The sequence below is a fragment of the Punica granatum genome, chromosome 5 (assembly GCF_007655135.1).
Source record: "Punica granatum isolate Tunisia-2019 chromosome 5, ASM765513v2, whole genome shotgun sequence".
NCBI lineage: Eukaryota > Viridiplantae > Streptophyta > Magnoliopsida > Myrtales > Lythraceae > Punica > Punica granatum.
In genome coordinates, this window is record NC_045131.1 from 6972249 (window position 1) to 6993950 (window position 21702).

The 21702-nt window shown below is 39.1% G+C and overlaps 2 protein-coding genes across 2 annotated transcripts; both read left to right on the forward strand.

Moving 5' to 3' along the window:
* The first annotated feature begins 7397 nt into the window (after positions 1-7397).
* Positions 7398-10331, forward strand: LOC116208265. Its single transcript, XM_031541610.1, has 2 exons — positions 7398-9302; positions 9584-10331. Exon 1 carries the CDS (start codon positions 7721-7723, stop codon positions 9194-9196), a length of 1476 nt encoding a protein of 491 aa, XP_031397470.1. The 5' UTR covers positions 7398-7720; the 3' UTR covers positions 9197-9302; positions 9584-10331.
* Positions 10332-16794: 6463 nt separating this feature from the next.
* On the forward strand, positions 16795-19388 carry LOC116208261. The gene is made up of 2 exons (XM_031541607.1): positions 16795-18650; positions 18926-19388. The coding sequence occupies exons 1-2, from the start codon at positions 16842-16844 to the stop codon at positions 19133-19135; spliced, it is 2019 nt and encodes a 672-aa protein (XP_031397467.1). The 5' UTR covers positions 16795-16841; the 3' UTR covers positions 19136-19388.
* The last annotated feature ends 2314 nt before the right edge of the window (positions 19389-21702 follow it).

A 21702-nucleotide genomic window follows, 5' to 3' on the forward strand; every position in this document is an offset into this window, starting at 1 on the left:
TCTACCTTGATCTTCTATAAAGAAAAAAATAAAATTTGGACGCGGCTTTTAATGATCAAACCTAATTTATCGGACTTGAAGATCACTGGAGAATTTTCTATCACAGTGGACTTTAAAGAAATTGAAGTTTGCATTATTTAGAGACGAGGAAGCAAGATGAATACTGAAATTGATATGTTGTATATGCACTACACGTAAAATACACAGATACAGTCCAAGTAGAATGCTATTTTCTGGAATAAGCTCCGAGCCATATAGTCTTGGAGGTCTCTCAGGGGCTTATTATAAATTCGATTGTTGCATTGATGGCGACATCTTCCATTGATCTTCCATCACCTAGAAATTGTCTGTTCCCTGTAAACCATCACCAAATTAAGAAGAGGCAACAGGGAAACATACTTTGATAGAGATGCCAAGGCGAATATGTCAAGGACCGCGCATAAACTCTCTTGATCATGCATGGAACTGAATCCAAAGTACACTTTCACCTAAGAAAGTAAAAGTAACAACTAATGAGAGCAAATCTGTAATCATTGCAGTTCAGCATACGATAAATGAAAAGAGGAATTGTATCGCTTATTCCATGACTCAATCTTTTGCGATCGGTCTGAAAACTTCTACAACATTTGGGATGGTTGTAGACATAAGCTTTTGGGGGAGTGGTAGCATGTTTCCATGTAACATGTGCTGCGAAATCGTAGGATGTAGCCACCTCAGTGGGTGGCACAACATCAGAAATCTGCTTTTATGTGTTCTTCCGTCAATTTCAATCTAGTGGAGCCAATATTATCGTCCAGGTTCTTTATCTCAGTTGTTCCTCCACATTATCGAGTGAAGTAACTACCAGTAAATACTCTGAAAATTCAGATCCAGGGTACAGCTGATATCAGCTCTCATCATATATGCATCACATTAATAATGAAAGAACACTGCCGCCTACTCCCCGTAAAGCTATTAAGTGATTATATACCAGGAATTGACGCCACAATGTTGTTTCCTTGTTCAAGAACCCAAGCGGGTGCCTGTTGTGCAGGAGAGGAGTACGGCCATTCTTTTTCGCAAGGTTCTCAATCCGAAGATATATCCTCTTTTTTCTTCTTTTTTTTTTCAGTAGAAGATCTTCTTGTTCTTGTTGACATTCTCCTTCCGGAATCTAGCTAGGCTGCTTTGCCTTGCAGAAATCGGATTCTTATTAGTCGTTAAATCCCGGATATATATATATATATATATATATTTGGATAAGTAATAGCGGGCGCTTTTTCAAGATGAAAATGATGGAACAATAAATATATACCAGCAGACAATCTTGAGACAAACTCTCTAAAAAAGCTTTGCCACCGAAAAAGCCACGACCAAGAGATCTACTGATTAGAAAAGGAAAAAAATATTTGATTTTTGTATCAATAATAGCATACACTGAACGGGCTTCATGCCTAGTATTGTCTACATCCGAGTTGCCCGTCCAATTTTTTATGAGGTGCTCTATCCATCTTATTGAAATAGGATAATTCTGACTGTTTTATTCCCTCATAAATCATAATCTCTGGTTGCGTTTATGGTTGCCGTGCCTGCACATTCTTGCTGCACGAATCATGCGCTCTGGCACCCCGAGAGATCATTAATCACCCTTTCCATCCACAGCATCCGCTCACTTTGCTTGCCAATTTGGATGCAAAGTCTGCAAGAATTACCGTCAATTTGCATGTACAACTGTACTCCTAATGAATGTTGTAGTTTAATTCTTGACGTGAAATGTCCTGTTTCCATTATGCATCCTCCTCGACATCACGATCAGAGTAGCACAGCCGACGACAGGCGAGAGATCCACCATTTTTCCCACCCCCAACAGCTGACATCTTTTTATGCAAAACCGCAGCTTCGTGACCTGCAAAGCTTGCAAGAAAGAGATATCGGGCGATTTTTACTGTTGCCCTGACTGCCTTTTCTTGCTCAACCTATCGTGTGCCGTGTTGCCACCCTCTCATCATTTGCCAAGCAGGTTCTCCTGATTGCTCTCTCTGCTCCGGAAATTATGGCTTCAAATTCAAGGGCGAAGAGTGTCCCTTATTAACTCTTAATAGTAAGCTTGTCCGTGAACACCCCATGAGGCTTCGCCGTACTGAGGGATATAAATCAAAGTGTTTTGTCTGCCAGTGGCCTATCAAAGGTCTATGTTATGAGTGTGAAAAACATATCACGCGTATCCCATAAAACAAGTGCTGAACTAAAACTACAACGTGAATCAGCAGAACAACCTATTCAGCCCCAGCAGCATCCGCTCATTCTTCTTTCTGAGCAACCTATTCGCCCTCAGCATCCGCGCCTCCTCCATTCGGAGCGACTCGATAAACCCTGAACCGATGTCATATGTTGGCAACTGCTTATGGAGATGCTCCCACGGAATTCTTCCAGGCGAAATCCTTCTCCAATCATACCTGCACAGGCTTTGATGATTGGTACCAAATTTGTTGGGAGAATGTTGATAGTGTCCTGACCAAATAGAAGTTGCTCAGGCTCTTTATAAGGTCAGGTTAGTCTCCACCAGAATCTCCTAAAGCACCGACTTCAGGCTTGAAGCTAGGAGGTCATTATCACCACCTAAAACTTGGAGTGCTGATGTCGCCAGTAGTTCTGGTACCCAAAGGTGCCATTCAAGCAGATGATGCTAAAAAGCAACTTCTGGGGGTGCAAAAGTTCACTAGAAAGACTCACAACCTCAACATGTCACCAAAAGGAAGATTACAGTTTATATCAGTGATGATGAGAAGGAAGAAACACCTCTTACTAAAAAGAGGAAACAAGATGTGTAGGGGTCTTCCTCGGGTAAAAGAGACGAAGCTTTTATCTTTGAAGTCTTGAACTTTTTCTAATTATTTGATCCTTTTGGTATAGGATCAGCCTCCTCACAGAAGTTTACGGAAGTAGTGACTCAAGGATCATCTCCCTTTGTCAGTCAAGAAACAGAAACCACGTTGGTTGAAGAGAAGTTGAGAGGCAGATTACAAACTCTGTTGTAGCAAAGGGGGTCACTGCATCTTTTGATGAAGTGACACAGAAAGAGGTTATTGAAGAAGGCTTTGAGGATGTAGAGCATTTAGGCTCTCCTTCAGAGGTCGTAGCGGCAACTATACTAGATAATAAGCTCGGTATTTCTTATTGACAAATTGGGCTTTGGTGTCTTGTCTTGACTAACAAAAAACCTCTTGCAGTTCATCAGGAAAGGGAGGATAAAAAAAAAATCCCATGCTCCTGAAGTTGTGGTTTTACAGAATGAGGATGTCCAAGCTTAGTAGTCCCCTCTTCAAGAGAACATTCCTCCTTTTAATCCTCCACAAGCTGTGGCAGTTCCACAACCAAAGGTACATAGTTTTTGTTAAGCTTCATATTAGCAATGTTTCCTTAGCTAACATGTTTTCATTGGAGGAAATAATTGACGACTCAGTCCCTCTATCCAAGATTCCTCATGGTTTGAAGGAACTCATTCAATTCTTGAGCCAAGGAACCTTGAGGATCATGGATATGCTAAGTTACACTAGCTTCTCAAAAGTCAAGCTGTTGGTTGAACGAGTTTTCAGAATTTTACTGTGACTGTGATCCCAAGATTGCCAATTGGGTAGAAGAACTGTCTTATATGGCTTACAATATAGAGACTGACTTGGCTAAAGGAGTGGACTCTAAAGGCAAAACTCAGTTCAGGAATCAGGCTGTAGCAGAGCTGACCTTATCTGAACAATATTTGAGAAACCTAGATCAGAAACTCGGCCCAAAGCAGACAATATCACTAGGGGTTGGGCTATTTCATTTTTCAAATCTAATGGCCCAGCCCCTAGTGATATTGTCCACTTTGGGCCATGGGTCCACACGATTTTAATACTCGTCAATAGAGATTTTGAAACCTGTCCACTTATCTCCTATGTTTTGTCGATATGAGGTTCAGCTAGGATATAACATACACCTTTATGGACACAACATCCTCATTGAGATTTGGCCCACCATCGTTCAAGTTTGCACGCTAATTGACTCTGATATCACATGATTTTAAAACGCGTCAATAGAGATTTTGAAGCTTATCCACTTATATACCCAACATCTCTCCTATATTTTGTCTTTGTCGATGTGAGACTCGCCTAGGATGTTACATACACCCCCTTTAGGGACTCAAAGTTCTCGTTGAGTTTGCCCCCACCATCTTTCAAGTTTGCAAGCAAAATGATTTTGATACCAAATGTAACGGCCCAGATCCTGCCCGCCATGGCACGGTTTTTAAAACACATCACTAGGTTTTGAAATCTGTCCACTTATATACCCTACTTCTTTCCCATGTTTTGTCAATGTGGGATTAGTCTAGGATGTTACATGGATCGCCGAACACAATCATGCTTTCGCGAAAAGTCAGCCCCTGGTCACAGAATGCAAAGATTGGCACATCAAGATAATAAACCGATCTGCAAGGCAGGAGGAACTAAAATGCTTGAAGGTCAAACACAAGATCCTAAGAAGAAAATGTTGGACGCTTAAAAATGATCAGATAAGCAAATTTTCATCTTCGAAAATCTAAATAGGAGAATCCCCATATACTGACAGCATTACCCAGGCCCCTCCGGCAGGACATTATAAAACGCTTCAGATGCTACATCGCGTTGAGCGTTTTCTTCCGCTTTCCAAAAAAACACTCGAGTATGATTTCAAAATTAAAGACCCGGTCAATTAGCCCATTTTAAGAATTGGCCATGCACTTCTGAAACGCTTTTCGAGGGTCAAGAAATAGAAAAAATCCGGAAGCTTAATGTAAGTTTTGTAGGATAAGTGAAGAAAATTTACGAGAGTATGTCAAACGATTCACAGTTATCGCGATGGAAATCCCACATTTGGAAGAATTAGAGGCAATATATGCGCTTATTGATGGGGTTGGGAAATTAAAGATTCAACTACTACCTCTATAAGAAACCCCAAAAGATATGTCATGGTTGTTAGAATGAACACAATATTGCCACGAAGAGGAAGAAGCTACATCAATGAAATGTGTTTCGGAAGAGCACGAACCACTCGAAAAAATAGAGAATCAAGAAGTGCAACGTATGAAAAAGGCTATCGAGGATTTAAAAGGGGAAACATCACCAAATGAAAGTCTAAGCACTTCATGGCACCAAAACGTGGAGCGAGACGGGGATTATTATATACACTCTCACGAGAATCGAATAAATTTTGTGTTAATTAAAATAAAGTATTTTGTATTGTTATTCCAAATATGCACCCACATATATACATACGATGGGCTTACAAGTTTCTCAATTCCAATGGTCATGGACTTAACAAAGACGCACGGTTCAATAAATAATAGACACCCACAATTGTCACGCTGAGTGAGAAGCCTACGAGTTGACAAACATTAGGTCCACGGACCTAATAAAGATGCACAAGTCCATAAGTAACAAAGATTTATGGATCGATTTTATTGAGAAACATGCGGATTTAATAAAGGTCTATAGAAATAATAAAGACTTATGTGTCCATTCATAATAGAGATCCATGGATCGATTTTAATGGAAAACTTACGGATTGATATTGATCTATCTATCTATTGAATACCCACAGGTCGGTAAACAAGAAGAGATCTACGGATAATAATAATAAAAAGTCCTACGTCCAAGAATCAGATAATACCTCAGGGTAGATGGACTATACATTTTCTTTTCTTTTTTTCTTTTTTTTTAAAGATGGACTCTAGATTAGATCTTATATTTATATATATATACAACTTCAATGCGAACCAAAGTCTGATACTGAGCTGGGATGCAAATGATGATTAAACAATTTTAAATATAGCATGTTGATTGGAGGAAGCAAGTATTAAAATTATTTTAGAGATAATGCTCTCCAACTGTATTGATAAAAATTTTAAAAAAATCTTCCAATTGCATGGAAGTTTCAAAAAATCTATGTTTATAGTCTTTGATTGAATCGCCTAGTAGTCCGAGGTCTGGGCCCAAAGGTCAAAATATAGATTTTTCTTCTATTATAAAAAAAGGGTTTTGAGGAAAAAAATATAGCACAGTAACATATATTTAGCTAAATTTGATTTTCACGATGATCATATGACAGATACTATTTCATTAGTTATTAGAATTTTTATTTATTTATATTAAATCATAAGTCTCCTTTAATTGAAAAAAATGATTTTGCCGGTGAGAGAGGGAATGATCAATAATCTCTAAATTCTCTCAAACATCTCTATTACGTGAATAAAACATAAAAGTTTGATTTTTGTATCGATAATAGCGTATAATGAATGGGTTTCATGTCTAGTATTGTCTACAAATGAGTAACATGTTCAATCTTATATGAAGAGTCCAATGAGGCCTTTTATCCATCTTATGATGATTCTGGTTACTTTATTTCGTCATAAATCATAATCTACAACTGTAGCCATGAAATCCTTTCTTAATTTGATTCTATCGATATTAATACATAAGCTAGTTACTTCTTTATTAATGGGCAAAATAGAATGCGATGAGAAAGTCCAGAGAGAGAAAATCAAAGATAAAAGGAAGACTAAATAAGAAGAAACATCAATATGGAAGAGAACATAAGTTCCAACATTGAAAAATACACTTGGAAAGAAAAGAAGCCATGGTTTCTACCCAAAAAAAAAAAGCCATGGAGCTCGGGGTTTTCGCGATCAAATTATTTTTAATTTACTTTAACAGCTAGCTGCCCTACGGACAGAGATTTTTGTGCTTTTCTTTGTCTTTTTTTAATCAACTAATATATGTTGTCTGCCACTATATTAAATTAATAATATTTAATAATGTGCCCAAGCTAGCAAGCTGTTGGGACATGATCAGTTTCACTCGCACGAGCTCCTTTTAATAATGTACTTTTGTTCTGAGATTTGTTGTTGTTTCTTCTTCTTCTTCTTCTTCTTCTTCTTCTTCGTGTTTTTTTTTTTTATGTCTCAAGGATGAAAGCTGCTAATACCCCCAGCCTTCTTCAGCATCCCTTCCATAAACATGCCCTGATCTTTCAAGAGCTGAGCGAAAGTTTCAGATTCCAATGCCAGATCTGCCGTTTCTTCGCGAAAGGCGGTCCGGCCTACCATTGCATAGAGTACTGCGGGTTCTTCATCCACAGGTGGTGCGCCGAGTTGCCTCCCGAGATTCAACATCCCTCTCACCCACAGCACCCGCTGGCGCTTATATACTCAAGAAAGGAATGCTTCTGTAGCGGGTGTGAAGACTTAATACATTATGAATGTCGTTATTCGTTATTGTTGGATAAATTTTTAAATAAAAATGGGCCTAATTCAGACTCGAGCCCATATGCAATACAAAAACTTAAATCTATGGGTTACTGGACCTTTGTCTTTTATAAACTTTTCCATTTTTTTCTTTTCAACTGATGTGGGACATTGTGTCCTCTCACATCACCACTTTTTCTCTAACATCCCGCCCTCACGTAGTATCGTGTCGTCTTACACGAGCAACGTGACCTAACCCAATCAACGGGACCACTTGTGTACACACACTTAATCACACCTGCCCTCACTTTGAAGTCCCGACATCGGACACAACGGGTGTCTGCTCGAGACGCACGCTATGCTTACACTCGAGCCAACAGGTCGTATAGATGACCACATGCACCTTACACCGCACAAAGGGCAGCCTTACACGCCCAGGATTATAATCCCTTTGATACCAGTTGGATAAATTTTTAAATAAAAATGGACTTAAATCAGACTCGAGCCCATATGCAACCCAAAAGTTTAAATCTATGGATTACTGGGCCTTTGTCTTTTATAAACTTTTCCATTTTTTTCTTTTCAACCGATGTGAGACATTGTGTTCTCTCGCATCACTACTTTTTCTCCAACAGTTATCAATGTGACAGCTACCAAGTAAACCTGCACGTTGGATGTGCAGCTGCAACTCTCCCTCCTCCTGAAGCAGAGCACAAGGACGAGCAAGAGGACGAGGAGAAGATAATTCAACACTTTGCTCACGACCATCCTCTTGCATCCTTCCACGTGAACGCACCAAATTGTATCCGTTGCAAGGCATGCAAATGGGGGATCTCTGGTCGCGTTTATGGTTGCCGTGCCTGCATATTCGTTCTGCACGAATCATGCGCTCTGGCACCCCGAGAGATAATGAATCATCCATTCCATCCACAGCACCAGCTTGTTAGCGGGGATCTCAAGGTTTTGGTTAGATGCAAAATCTGCAAGAGTGGCTGTTACTTTGCATACAGCTGCAATGAATGTGGTTTCATTCTCGATGACAAATGTGCTGTTTCCATTGTGCATCCTCCTCCTCGTGATCATGATCAGAGTCGTGGCACAGACGATAGGCGAGATCAGATCCATCATTTTTCCCACCCCCACCAACTGACATCTTTTCATGCCAAAAGGGAGCTTCAAGCCAGCTGCAACATCTGCTGGAAGAAGATATCGGGTGATTTTTACTGTTGCCCTGGCTGCCGTTTTCTGCTCCACCAATCGTGCGCCGAATTGGCCCAAGAGATTGTGCACCCTCTTCATCCGGACCGCACTCTCATTTACCATCCAGGTCTTCGTGAATCTCGTTATTGCTCTTTCTGCTCTGGTTGTGTCCATATTGGATTCAACTGCGAAGAGTGTCTCTTTGGCCTGCATGTGGGATGTGCTCTCCGAACTCTCTCTGCCACGAAAGAGGAATTAACTCTTAACAGTGAGCTTCTCCATAAACACCCCATGACGCTTGAGTTTCTAACTGAGGGACATCGTCATGACCCAGGCGGTATTGTCTGCTGCGAGTGCCCTGCTGAAGGTCTAGTTTACGTCTGTACTGATAATTATTGCCACATGATGATCCATAAAACATGTGCCGGGCTACCACGTGAATCAGAACACCCTATTCACCCAGGGCATCCTCTCCTTCTTTCTTCTGAGCCACTAGACAAATCCAATCCTTGCTTTGCATGTCTGGAAAGCTCTCGGAAATTCACCTATTACTGTGATTATTGTAAGATCCAGTTCCATGCGCATTGTGCTATGAGGAGGCTGACTCTAAAACATCCGCGTCACGAGCACAGCCTATCCTATTTCGAAAGGATAGGCCACGAACTCTACAGGGCACAATGCAATGTGTGTTACGATGACTGCAGGATTGACTTCTATCGCTGTGTTCCGTGCAACATGAATTCACTTTTATCATTATGAGGAGCAATACTGCGATGTGTGTGAGACACTCAGGCACCCAGAACATGGTGTTTATTATTGCGAGGCGTGTAATTATGATGCTCATATCGACTGCGTCATCCCCAAGGTAAGTCCCACATCCCAAAATTCCATCACATTCTCATTCTTCGAAGCATTAAGTAGCTAGCCACGACTCTCTCTAGCTCATCCCGATCTTAGTTTCTGTCCCGGCCAGGAAAGGAACAATGATTGGAAAAACCTGAAGAAGGAAAAAGAAGCCATTCCTAGTCCTAGACCTTTGTTTGGAAATTAAGAAAATTGTTTCACAAATTTATAGTATATTGCCTAAGAACTATATTTCTTTTTCGAATTAATAATATGAGGTGTCTAAATATAAATCATTGCCAGCTCCAGGTAGATCCCGAGAAAAGTAGACAAATGGAAGACTTTACGCTCAAGCAACTGGATGGACAAATTTCCCGTCAAGAAGGAGAAATAGAGGCACTCAACAAAAAATTGGAAAGTTAAATGAAAATTCTGGAGGAATTTAAGAAAAAAAAGACAAGAGATATCAAGCTCTCGGGTGCAACAGGAAGCAGAGTCGGACCGGGGATGATCATGGAGTCTCGTAATGCATTCATTGGTCAAAGTAGATTTTATTTTCACTATGTACGTCTGTTAGCGAATCTTATTCTGTGCTTGTTATTCTGATTATGACATGAAATTACTTCTTGTGGACATAATTATTGAAAATAAAGTGTTCAAGTACTTCTGAAAAGTCAATTGCGTGATCTGCATTTCAGTCAATTGCGTGATCTGCAGTTTCATGAGTTCCTATGCACTTTCTTTACTTGTCCATATATTCGTTAGCCACTGCAGATTGTCTGCCATGAGCTCGGATGAATAGGGAAGGAGCCTAGGAGGTCAAGAAGGGGAATGTGTTGAGTTATGAAGCCTGAAGTACTGTGATTTCAGATCGAGAGCGGCGATCCAACTCAGTCCATGTTTTGTTCTGTTTTTTTAGTTCGGCCCATTAGTGATGTAATTAGGGTGATTCCATTTATAAGTAACAGCTTCTATCTCTTGTAACCCTAACTCAAAGAAAAAGTAATAGAATACTTGGCTTGGCGGCGCCCCCAGACGTAATCAGAATTTATTCTCTGACGAACCGGGTAATCAATTTTGTGTGTCCTTTTTACTTTTCGGTCATATTTTCCCAACAGAATGAAATCGAAGTCCCGCAATCTTTCATTGTTAACAAGTATCTAATTATACATGTATTTGTCAAATAGTTTTTTAAATCGGGGAATGAAAGCGGCGTAAGCGACGGCTTCGCCTTTTCAAGCCTTTTGACTGAACCAGGGAGACTCAAAATTTTGCTTTTCATCGTCTTCCTCTTCTTCTCCTAGCCACAGAGACAAAAGAAAAGAAATAACACTCCCGAGAATTACTTTAGTATATATTTCTTTTTCTTTAACTTTCTCTTGTGTGTGTTAATACAAAAACAATTTCTAGCATATATGATTTCACGACAGCAGGTGAAACTTAAGAAAATGAAAAAATGTATACTAACTTACTAGCGGGTACGTTAGTATCTGTATCATTGGATAATGTAGGTGAAACAGGATCTGAAAAGACAAGGCGGTCTTTGCCTTCAATTTTTTCTCGAGCTCGTGAAGCCGCGAAAAGATTTTAAGGTCAGTTCACGTGGTCAAATGAGGCAAAGCCACATGCATAAGCGTACCCGTGGTAATTAATTGCTACTCCCATCCTTGCATTCAATTGCACACCGAATATCTCCTATAAGCATTAGATGCATGAACATCGAGTATTGTTTCCTACAAGCTCTCTCGCTTATGTTGCTTCTGTGCTAATTTATTGTGCTGTCAATACCTGATAATCTCCCTTCGTGCTTTAAATGACAAAGTTTCAAAACTGATCTGTGAAAATGCGAAACATTGATAAGAGAACCATTACCTTCTGCATCGATCTTGGCTATTGATATTTTGCACAGAGCATACGTAACGAATTCATTAGGTGGGCGAAGATAGAGACGATATTTCATCCCGTGGAGCTGAGGCATGAGGGCGGATCCTGGCCCATGAGATGCTTTGCTGCCCAGAGCCAGAGGAACAACTTGGGAAAGCTCTGCCATGGGTTGTGTCTTTGAGCTGATCAAGAGGAACGCCTTCTATAAAATAACTTAGAGTATGTTAAATAATTAAATTGCCCTCCAGAAGATTTAAGATATAGACTCTTCATATAATGATATACAATCAGGTCCTAAATTGCCTCGATACTTTCGAGTGAACGACCAGAAAAGTTTTGAGGTCTTTGCAATGAGAAGATTGCTTAAGGAAAGCTCATAAGATTGATGGTTTTAAATACGATAAATGCTCAAGAGCTTCATATTATATCAATAGAATAAGAGGATAGAGAATACTATAAATGCGTAAGCAACCAAAAAAAAAAAATAGCACGTTTAAAAGAGAACATTTAGAGCTTACATAATAGGTTCAATGGGATAATTGAGAATGCAGGTAGCTGTTGGACATAGAGCCAAAAAAAAATAACTTTTTTTGGTAAATAAAAAAAATTAGATCCGCTATTTAAATAATATTTATGCATATGTGAACTCAGCAGCACCGGAAATTGGATTTAGATGAGTTAGGACCACCAGGTTTAAGTAAGGCAATGCATTCTCACCCCCGCGTTTGAGATAATAATGAGCACCATTGAGAGAATGACATGTCACCTGATGACCTGCGCTGGATGCTACCTGCAGCACCTTCACCATAGCTTGTGCCAACCAAGCATTCGACATTAGCCATGGTCCACGGACATGGTACATTTGAACCACCGGTTGCGGGCCTCTCGGTGGAGAATTCCTGCACATTCAACTCTCGTATGAGATTAGCATGAAGGAAAGTAGATCTCAGAGTGTGACTTCAGTCTCCGACATTGCCTTGTAAATGCTGATAAGAGTTTGCACGGCTTTCAGAGTTTGTGGTGCTTTGGGTCGGGGGCGTTGGGTTGGTGTTTAAGGCATCGAATCGACCAATTACCATACCATGAGTCCGCTGTGAGAGCGTACTTGCCACATTGAACTCATATACCCAATTCCAAAATACCATGAGTGTCCTACGGTGATTGCACGTAGCAACCAGTAGTCCATCCCATATTTCTTGAATACATCCAGGGCCTTCACTTTCCTGCTTCCATACATATGTTTGCTAGTGTTAAATTTAGTGAAGGTTGTCAATACATGCAGAAGCCAAACTTCGTTGTTTCGGAGAAAATAGGTAGTGATTGTACAAGTTCCCTACATTTAAGTTGGACCTAATCTAATCTTTCCAACAAAAGAGAAAGGGAGATAGTTACTGCACAAATTCCCCCCATGTATTATGGACCTAATTTAATCTTTCTAATAATATGAGAGAAAGCAAGAAATGGTGACCTCACTGAGAGCTTCTTGTTAAGCTTATCCTAGAAGTTCATGATGTTAGATCCAAATAGAAACTTGGAGCCACATTCTCAGCTGTTGAGAGTGAGTAGGTGGCCGAAGCCTTTCAAATGAATTACTCCATGCAGATAATTGGTGTTATCTTCAAGCTGCAATAACACCTAGTCTTTGGGATTTCTGTGTGACCACTGAATTACAAACACCTGCGTTGCAATACAATCAAACAGATTATTAGATCGATACAAAAAAGGGAAGCTCTTGAAAAAGTGGTGATCATCATTGATGATGCCAAATCCACTCCAAGTATGAGAGCGAAATAACTGAAATTGGTGCGAGAGAGAGAGAGAGAGAGACCTCAAATAGGGTAGCATAGCATGTAGCATATTGCCACATGTGATGCAGAGCCTGCAACATGTTGGATTAGTCTCCTGAGCTGTTGCTATGAAATGGTATCATTTTTTGCACATGGGATGGCTGCTCCACCTTTCCTACAATTTATTTTAAAAAAAGAAAGAAAAAGAAAAGAAAGTGTTTTTTTAGCCCAGGAACTAGAATATATCAATAAAACATGAAGGAACGCACCATCAATAAGGCAAAACAAAGGCTCTAGCTGTTCAACATTTTAAAAAGAGTGAGATTACAGTAATTAAAACTTGGCATGCACATCATTAGAGCAATATATAGTCAAATAGTAGAAACCTCCAAGGTTTTAAAATACACGAAACTCTAACTCGTAATGACATTTGAAATATGCATAGCTACTCAGGGTCCATAAAGAACTGTATGAACAAATACAGCAAAACATAAAAGGTACCAACGATAAAAAATTGATAATCACGATTAAAAAGTAACATTGATTGGTACCGTGGCACAGTAGCACGGCCTAGCAAAGGAGTTATAAGGATACAACGGTGGGATCAATTTGTTGCCCTAAAGGCTTCATCGTTGTAGTTCAATGATGAGATTTATAATCGGCAGTTAACCACTATTAAGTAAATGAAAAGGCAACATCAAGAACATCAGATTAAGCAAATTCTGACATTGAACATGCTTTGAAGTCATGAAATTTACCTAGCAAATGTAAAGTGTCTGGGTGGCGAGTAGTTGACTGAGTGGCCTTGAGTCGGAGGATCTCTCATAAAGAAGGATTTTCCATAAAGTATACAGAGAATGGCCCCTCGACCGCTTTGTCTCCTTCTTATTTCTTTTTTCTGTTGAGCAGAGCGTCTTTAGGAAAAGGTAGAAGCGGCTGGGGGCAACAATGGAATTATAAAAATATGGGATTAATGAGATTACCCTCACACTTTTTATTGTAATAGAGTAGATTATTGTTACTATTATTATTATTATTATTAATTATAATAGTCAAATTTAGTTTTAAAAAAGAGATAAAGAAGAGAAAAGAAATGGAATAAAGATTGGATCAATTAATCGTGCATGCATTCCTCCAAGGCATGAATAACCTTGGGCTATTTTCCAAGAATTTTCGGTCACAGGGTGATCGGGTGAGTCATATACGTTGCTTCTTGCTTAATTATTGATAGGTTATTTTCAATTCGTGTTGAAATTTCTCGACACCTATTTGTTTAATGCGATCGAGAGTTGACATGCAATAGTTAGTGCAAAGTATGAACTTACGGAAAACAAGTTCCAATTCCAATATGTATTTCTAAAACTAAATTTACGAAATATTAATTGAAAAGTAAAAATGCAAGACCCCGTGCGATGCACGAGTTAAAGGACTAGTTTATTTATATATTAGAATAACGCGACGAGAGCTCTCCATTGGCTTTCTCTCAACTCATTATCTGATATCCATTCATGTCCCCTTATATTAATGAATTATATGTTTATCAAGATTAATTAATTACCTAATAAATAACATATTAGAAGAAGCTAACATAAAATTTTATCTAATCAATATTCATAAATTTAATTTTAAATATTAGTCAAAATTATAAAACATAAAAGTCCGTGCAACGTGCGGACCATGTGACTAGTTAAAGATAAAAAAAAAAAAAGTTTAACTACTTGTTGGTTAAGTAAGAAGCAACATCAATACGGAGGAGAATATAAGTATGAATTCTAAGAAGTGCAGCTGTCGAGAGCAATAAGATGAAGACTTAATTTGGGAGTGCGGTTACTAAAAGAGAGGTGCTGAATCATAATTGCTGAAAAATAATTGATGATTCTTAAAAACTGTTTAGTGTTTGATATGTTACTTTTTAAATTTGCTGAAACTAAAAATGGTACTTTATAGGTGTCTAAAAAACTATTTTGGGGTTGCCGAAACAAGTTACAATTATTGCTAAGGATATTAATAAAATAAAATACTAATCAGTAATTATCTGCGTAAATGGAAAATTAATACTGCTAATATGATAATTGAAAAAAATTATATATAAATGATAAAATTATCTAATTAAAATAAGAAAAAGCTTGTAAATCAAAATAACTACGTGAGTTATTTGACTTACTAAATACAACCTCTCACGGGTTCGAGAATTACGTGCTAGCTCTTTCCAACTAACCCAAACAAATATAAATATAGCATATCAAAATTGCATACCGCCATTATATTTAGCGGTGATTGACTTTTCCGTCTAATAAAAAGGCACTTGAACCATGACGAGTATTGATGCCTCTACATGAATACCAACGATAGTACTAGAGATGTTCGGTTCCGGGTACCTTGCTTTTTTTACAATACCCGGATCTTACCCTGTAAGGAATATGTTTTAAAATTTTAGAACCGGACCTTATCTTGTTGAGTCATAGAACCGGAACCTACTCGGAACCTGTATTATCCCACAGGTTCCGGGTACCCTGTTGGAACCTATAAATTTTTTTGTCTCGCCAAATAAAACCGAAAATGTCTCATCCATATCAGTAATTATGCATAACAGAATGTCAACATAAATTTAGATTAAATTCACAATATATCTACAACAAAGAGTAATATGTCTCATCAATCCATTCACAAAACTAAACATCTATAATACGATCAGGCCTCACCAAGGATACACCGATCATCGTCAAACCAAAGCTGCCAACGATAAGGGAGAAATATATCTGAATATAACTAGGAAAATTATTATCTGGTCCAGGTACCGATTCCGATTTCGGTTTTGGTTTTGGGTACCCTATATGCAGGAACCGGAACCTGTTTTCACTGGTTCCTAATTTTAATACCCGGATTCTACCCTATTTTCAATACGAGCTACCCGAATCCTACTCTAACGGGTAGGTTATGACCGGTTCTGGATATATTTGGTATCCGTGCACACCCCGTAGATGGTACCAATATCCAGTGCATATGCGAAGATTTTGTAAATATATCCCATCACAATATTGAAAATTTTCTTAAGAATTCTGTCACAAGGGTACAAAAACATTTGCGATAATTTTGAATAACAGTATAAAAGAATTTCTCAAATTGAAAGTAAAAAGTAAAAGATCAATAACCCCCCGAAAAAGAGGACCCACCGAAAAAAAAAGTAAAAGATCAATAAATTGACTGGGGGCGATAGAATTTATAAAGGAGGTAAAATTGGGAAATGACAAAAATAAATTTGCGGTGGCTGAAGCAAATTTCAAAGCAACCTTCCTCATGCTTTTCAAATTCCATGGGTGGGGCTTGGTTTGTCGAGGTTAACAAGCTGGTAATAAACGCAATTTCATGTAAAAGCCGTTTGGAATTATCCACCGCACTCACAAAGGAGCACAAAAGGAAAGAGAAGAAACCATGGAGTGGGGTTTTTTTTAATCCGACTATTTCTTTCGGTGGACTTTTATCCAATTATTTTAAATTTATTAATTTGATAGCTAGCCCCTAAAGAAACTTTTGTTGTGTCTTGGGTCCTTTTTCAGGTAACTAATATATGTTGCCGGCCACTATATATAAAATAGAATTATAATATTTATATGAACCCAGCTAGCTCTGTTTGTTGTTGTTTTGTAATACCCCGTACTTGCAAGTGCCAGGATGTGGATAATTGAAGGACCAAATTAGAGGAAAAGGAAGTTCAGTGGACAAAGTCAAAAGAAAACGATTGAGGTCCACTAAGCCGGTCGAAGTAATATATGTTGCCGGCCACTATATTAAATTAAATTAATAATAATAATTTGTTATCTGACTGAGGCGCTCTATTAGTTTTTGTTGCTGCTGCTTCTTCTTCTTCATTGCGTTTTTTTGTGTCTAGGATGAAAGCCGCTAATACCCCCAGCCTTCTTCAGCATCGCTTCCATAAACATGCCCTTGTCCTGCAAGAGCTGAGCAAAGATTTCAGCTTGGGATGCAAGATCTGTAGTATCTCCGTGAAAGGTCCGGCCTACCATTGCATAGACTGCGAGTTCTTCCTCCACAAGTCATGTGCCGAGTTGCCTCCCAAGATTCAACATCCCTCTCATCCACAGCACCCGCTTGTATTCTCCATGGACGCAAGCCCGAGATTTCGCTGTTATGGGTGTCGTAACGCGCTACGTGATAAATGTTATCAATGTTATGACTGTGAAATAGACTTACATGTGGGATGTGCAGCTGCAACTCTCCCTCCTCCTAAGGAAGAAGAGCAGGAGGACGAGCAAAAGCACGAGGACAAGAACCACCATGAGGAGGAGATGATTGAGCACTTTGCTCACGACCATCGTCTTGCATCCTTCCGCGTGGATGCGCCAAATTATATCGAATGCAAGGCATGCGGACAGCGGATCTCCGGTCGTGTTTATGGTTGCCGTGCCTGCATATTCGTGCTGCACGAATCTTGCGCTCTGGCATCCCGAGAGATAATTAATCATCCTTTCCATCCACAGCACCCGCTCACCTTGCTTGTCGATTCCGAGACTAGCTTTCGATGCAAAGTCTGCGAGAGGTACTGTTGCTCTGCATACAACTGTACTGAATGTGATTTCAATCTCGATATGGAATGTGCTGTTTCCATTGTGCATCCTCCTCGAGATGATCAGATTTTTAAGGAGGATAGGCAAGAGATCAATCACTTTTCTCACCCCCACCAACTGACATCTTTTCAAGCAAAACCAGAGTTTCCTGCCACCTGCAGACTTTGCAAGGAAGGGATATCGGGTGATTTTTACTGTTGCCCTGACTGCCTTTTATTGCTCCACCCAGCGTGTGCCAAGTTGACACAAGAGATTGTGCACCCTCTTCATCCGGACCACCCTCTGATCTGCCAAGCAGATTTTCACAATTGCTCTCTCTGCTCTGATAATACTCATGGCTTTGGATTCAAGTGTGAAGAGTGTCCCTTTGGCCTTCATGTGGGATGTGCTCTCCAATCAATCTCTGCTAAGAAAGAGGAATTAATTCTTAACAGTGAGCTTTACCAAGAACACTGCATGAGGCTTCGGCGTCTGACTAAGGGATATGCCTGTTTTCTCTGCAAGTGGCCTGTTGTAGGTCTAGGTTATGACTGTCCAGAAGCTTTCCGCACGCTGGATTCCCATAAAACATGTGCTCAACTACCAGGTGTATACCCTATTCACCCACAACATCCGCTCGTTCTTCTTTCTGAGCGGCTCGAAACAATCATTCCTTGCTCTGCATGTCTTGGAAGTGAATACCTCATGGGGATGACTAATGGATTCACTTTTTACTGTGATGATTGTAAGATCCAGTTCCATGCACATTGTGCTATGAGGAGGCCGTCTCTGAAACATCAGCGTCACGAGCACAGCCTATCCTATTTCGATACGATATGCCACAAGCCATACAGAGTGCCATGCAATGTGTGTTATGATGATTGCAGGATTGACTTCTACCGCTGTGTTCCGTGCAACTATAATCTTCACTTCAGTTGCTTGCCTCTGCCCCCTTCTGCTAAACACGAATTTCATTACCATCAGCTGGTGCTCCGTGATAGATTTGTTGATGACCTTTATGATTATGAGGAGCAATACTGCGACGTGTGTGAGACACTCAGGCACCCGGAACATGGTGTTTATTATTGCGAGGAGTGTAATTATGATGCTCATATCGACTGCGTCATCCCCAAGGTAAGCCCCACATCCCAAAATTCCACCACATTCTTATTCTCCTAAGCATTAGGTAGCTAGCCACGACTCTTTCTGAGTCATCCCGATCTAAATTTCTGTCTCGAAGAAGGAGCAATGATAGGAAAAACCTGAAGAAGGAAAAAGAAGCCATTCCTAGTCCTTTTTTGAAATTAAGAAAATTGTTTCACGAATTCATAGTATATTGCCTAAGAACTATATTTCTTTTTCGAGTTAATAAAATGAGGCGACTAAATATAAGTGATTGCCATCTCCAGGCAAATCTCGAGAAAAGGAGACAAATGGAGGACATTAAGCTCAAGCATCTGGATGAACAAATTGCAAATAAAGTAGCGGGGGCAGAGACATTGAAGATAAAAATGGAAATGGCAAAGAAAGAATGGGAAATGTCAAAGGAAAAATGGGAAACAGCAATGAAAGATCTGGAGGAGCTCAAGGAAAAGAGACGAGAGACATTGAGCTCTTGAGCGCAGCAGGAAGAAGAGTTGAATAGGCCATGACCTTGGGAGTTTCGAAATGCTTTCTCTTGGCACATCGTTCATAATAATAGGGATCTCATGCATCCAATTGGTCCAAATAGATTTTATTCATTATGTGCATCAGTGAGCAGAGATCTTATTCTGCGCTTGTCATTCTTATTATGATCTAAAATTACTTCTTAAGGACCAGATTACTGATTATTGAAGTGTTCAAGTACTTCTAAAAAGCCAAATTGTGTGATCTGCACTCTCACGAGTTCCTAACTTCCTATACACTTTCTTTACCTGTTCACTTATTCATTAGCCAGTGCAGATTGTCTGCCATATGAGCTTGGATAATAAGGAAGGAACCTTACTTACATCCAAAGGGAAAAAAACAAAAAAACAAAAAAAAAACAGAAAGAAGGTGGGCTTTGTATGAGCTTTCGGGCATGGCCTGATTCCCCCTCAATAAGCAAAGGCACACACAATGGTTATTGGCTCATCCAAGTTCAGTGGGGACGCAATCCTCGGTCGAAAGCATAAACGAATATAAGAAAGAAAGTGATAAAGGGAAAAAGGGGTGCACATATCAACAGCATTAGTAAATCCTGGAATCATTGCGCAGAGTTAGAACATGATTAGAGCTGTTGGCCTAGTGGCTTGTGCTACCCATGACTTAAAATATATTTGTAAAAAGTAGTCTTATCAAAAGGAAAATTATCTTAATTATTAGTAGAAGTAACAAAATCTAGTTATGGATCATGGGTAGTTATATATGTTAAAAGGGTGATACTACCACGGTTGGTAGTAAAAACAATCGGTTATTTTATTCATAACCATTAGATTCCCTTACTTAAAATATTGGTCATACACTTATCATAGATTCTTTTATTTTAAGATTCACTCCTCACAGTTTGACTATCAATATTTTCGACCACGCATCTTCTCATCGCCGCTCGGTCTCGTCAGTGATTGAGCCGGATCCGCTTCAATATTAATTCAAACTGAATTGCACCGGTAAATTATGTAATCACCTTATGTTGGGAGCTCCTTTTATGTCGTCCACTTATTTACATGTGGGCTTCGTCTTCTTCCCCTTAGTTTCTCCTTATAGGCGGGAATGTGGGAACAAATTGAGGGATTCATGCCTCCCATCCGTCCCATTTATCTCTGTGTTTGTGCTAGAGAGAAGCTGGGCAGAATTGATCAAATTAGGGTACATATTGGATGAATTTGGGTTCATATTTATTTAAGAAATTTTGTGAGTAAAAACATGCAATTGTTGTGAGGACCTATTTTAATTAAGCTTAGTTCCATTGCGCGTATTTGATGGGTCAAGAGTGTCAGGAAGGCATTGGGAGCAAATCTTGAACTTTTGTGGACGTTGAAAAAAATAAAAATCAATTATATATGTAGATGATCAATTCTTGAAAGAATAAATTAATTAAGTAGTTTCTGGATAGGTATGTATATGCATGGATGTCATGGGCTTGGCTCTGCTGTACATATTGTTTGATGTTACTGCTAATGAAATTACTCCATCACTCAATTAGACGGATCAGGGCGGGAGACACCTCGACTGTTCAGGAAGAAATTTACTGAACTGTGAGGCCTAGAGGGAGGGCGGAGGAAGGGGAGGAGTTCGGCTCGAGCTGGAGGCAGAGTCGAGGAGGGCGGGCGGTCTCGAGGCGGTGATGATTGTTGACGAGATTAAATTTTTCATGGGCGGTTTTAGGGATTATTCGAGATTGCTTGCTTGCTTCAATTTTTTCTTGTTCGTTTGGAGAAGAGGAACCGAAGACGATATTGTACCGTGTTTCTTTATTTTTTTTATGTAATTAATTTTTTTTTAACTGGTGCAATTTGATACACTTTAATACCGAAGAAAATCCGGCTCGTTCACGGGCAAGACCGAGCGTCAATGTGAAGATGCGTGGCCAAAATTATCGATAATCAAACTATGGGGGTGAATCTTAAATTTAAAAAATTTAAGACACGTATATGGTTAGAATTTTACATAAGAGGATCTAACAATTAACAATAAAACAACTATAGTGGTTGTTATTGTTTGCCAACACCTGTAAAATCTCTATTATCTTAAAAGTCGGTTTTTTTACTTAGATAAGTAGATAGTGGCAAAAAAAAACCTTAGATAAGTAGATAACATATCGATGATTTTTCACAAATTCCATAATAATTAAGGAAAAAAAGAGTAACTCGTCCAGAAAATAGTATAATTGTATCACAGTTTCTATAACGGAGCATAAACCTTGTAGGATTAAAGGGACATAACAAATTGATTCTCCGATTTTATAGACATTTTTTATTTATTTATAGAGAAACAGGGCTAACGCCCACGATTACATAGAGATATTATCTGTCACATAAGCTGAAAATTATTACTAAAGATAGAAATTTTGAGAAATTATAATTTGTCATCCGCGCATCAGCGGTAACACCGCATAAATATAATAATGGAAGAAAATTTTATGAAATAAGAATTCTTGAAAGGTTAAATAATAATAATAATAATAATAATTTTTATTATTATTACTTATAACAACTAAACTTAA

Coding starts and splice junctions, on each gene's coding strand:
- LOC116208265 (XM_031541610.1), top strand. CDS start 7,721: ATGGACTTAAATCAGACTCGAGCCCATATGCAACCCAAAAGTTTAAAT.
- LOC116208261 (XM_031541607.1), top strand. CDS start 16,842: ATGAAAGCCGCTAATACCCCCAGCCTTCTTCAGCATCGCTTCCATAAA. Junction 18,651..18,925: donor TCGACTGCGTCATCCCCAAG/GTAAGCCCCACA, acceptor TGCCATCTCCAG/GCAAATCTCGAGAAAAGGAG.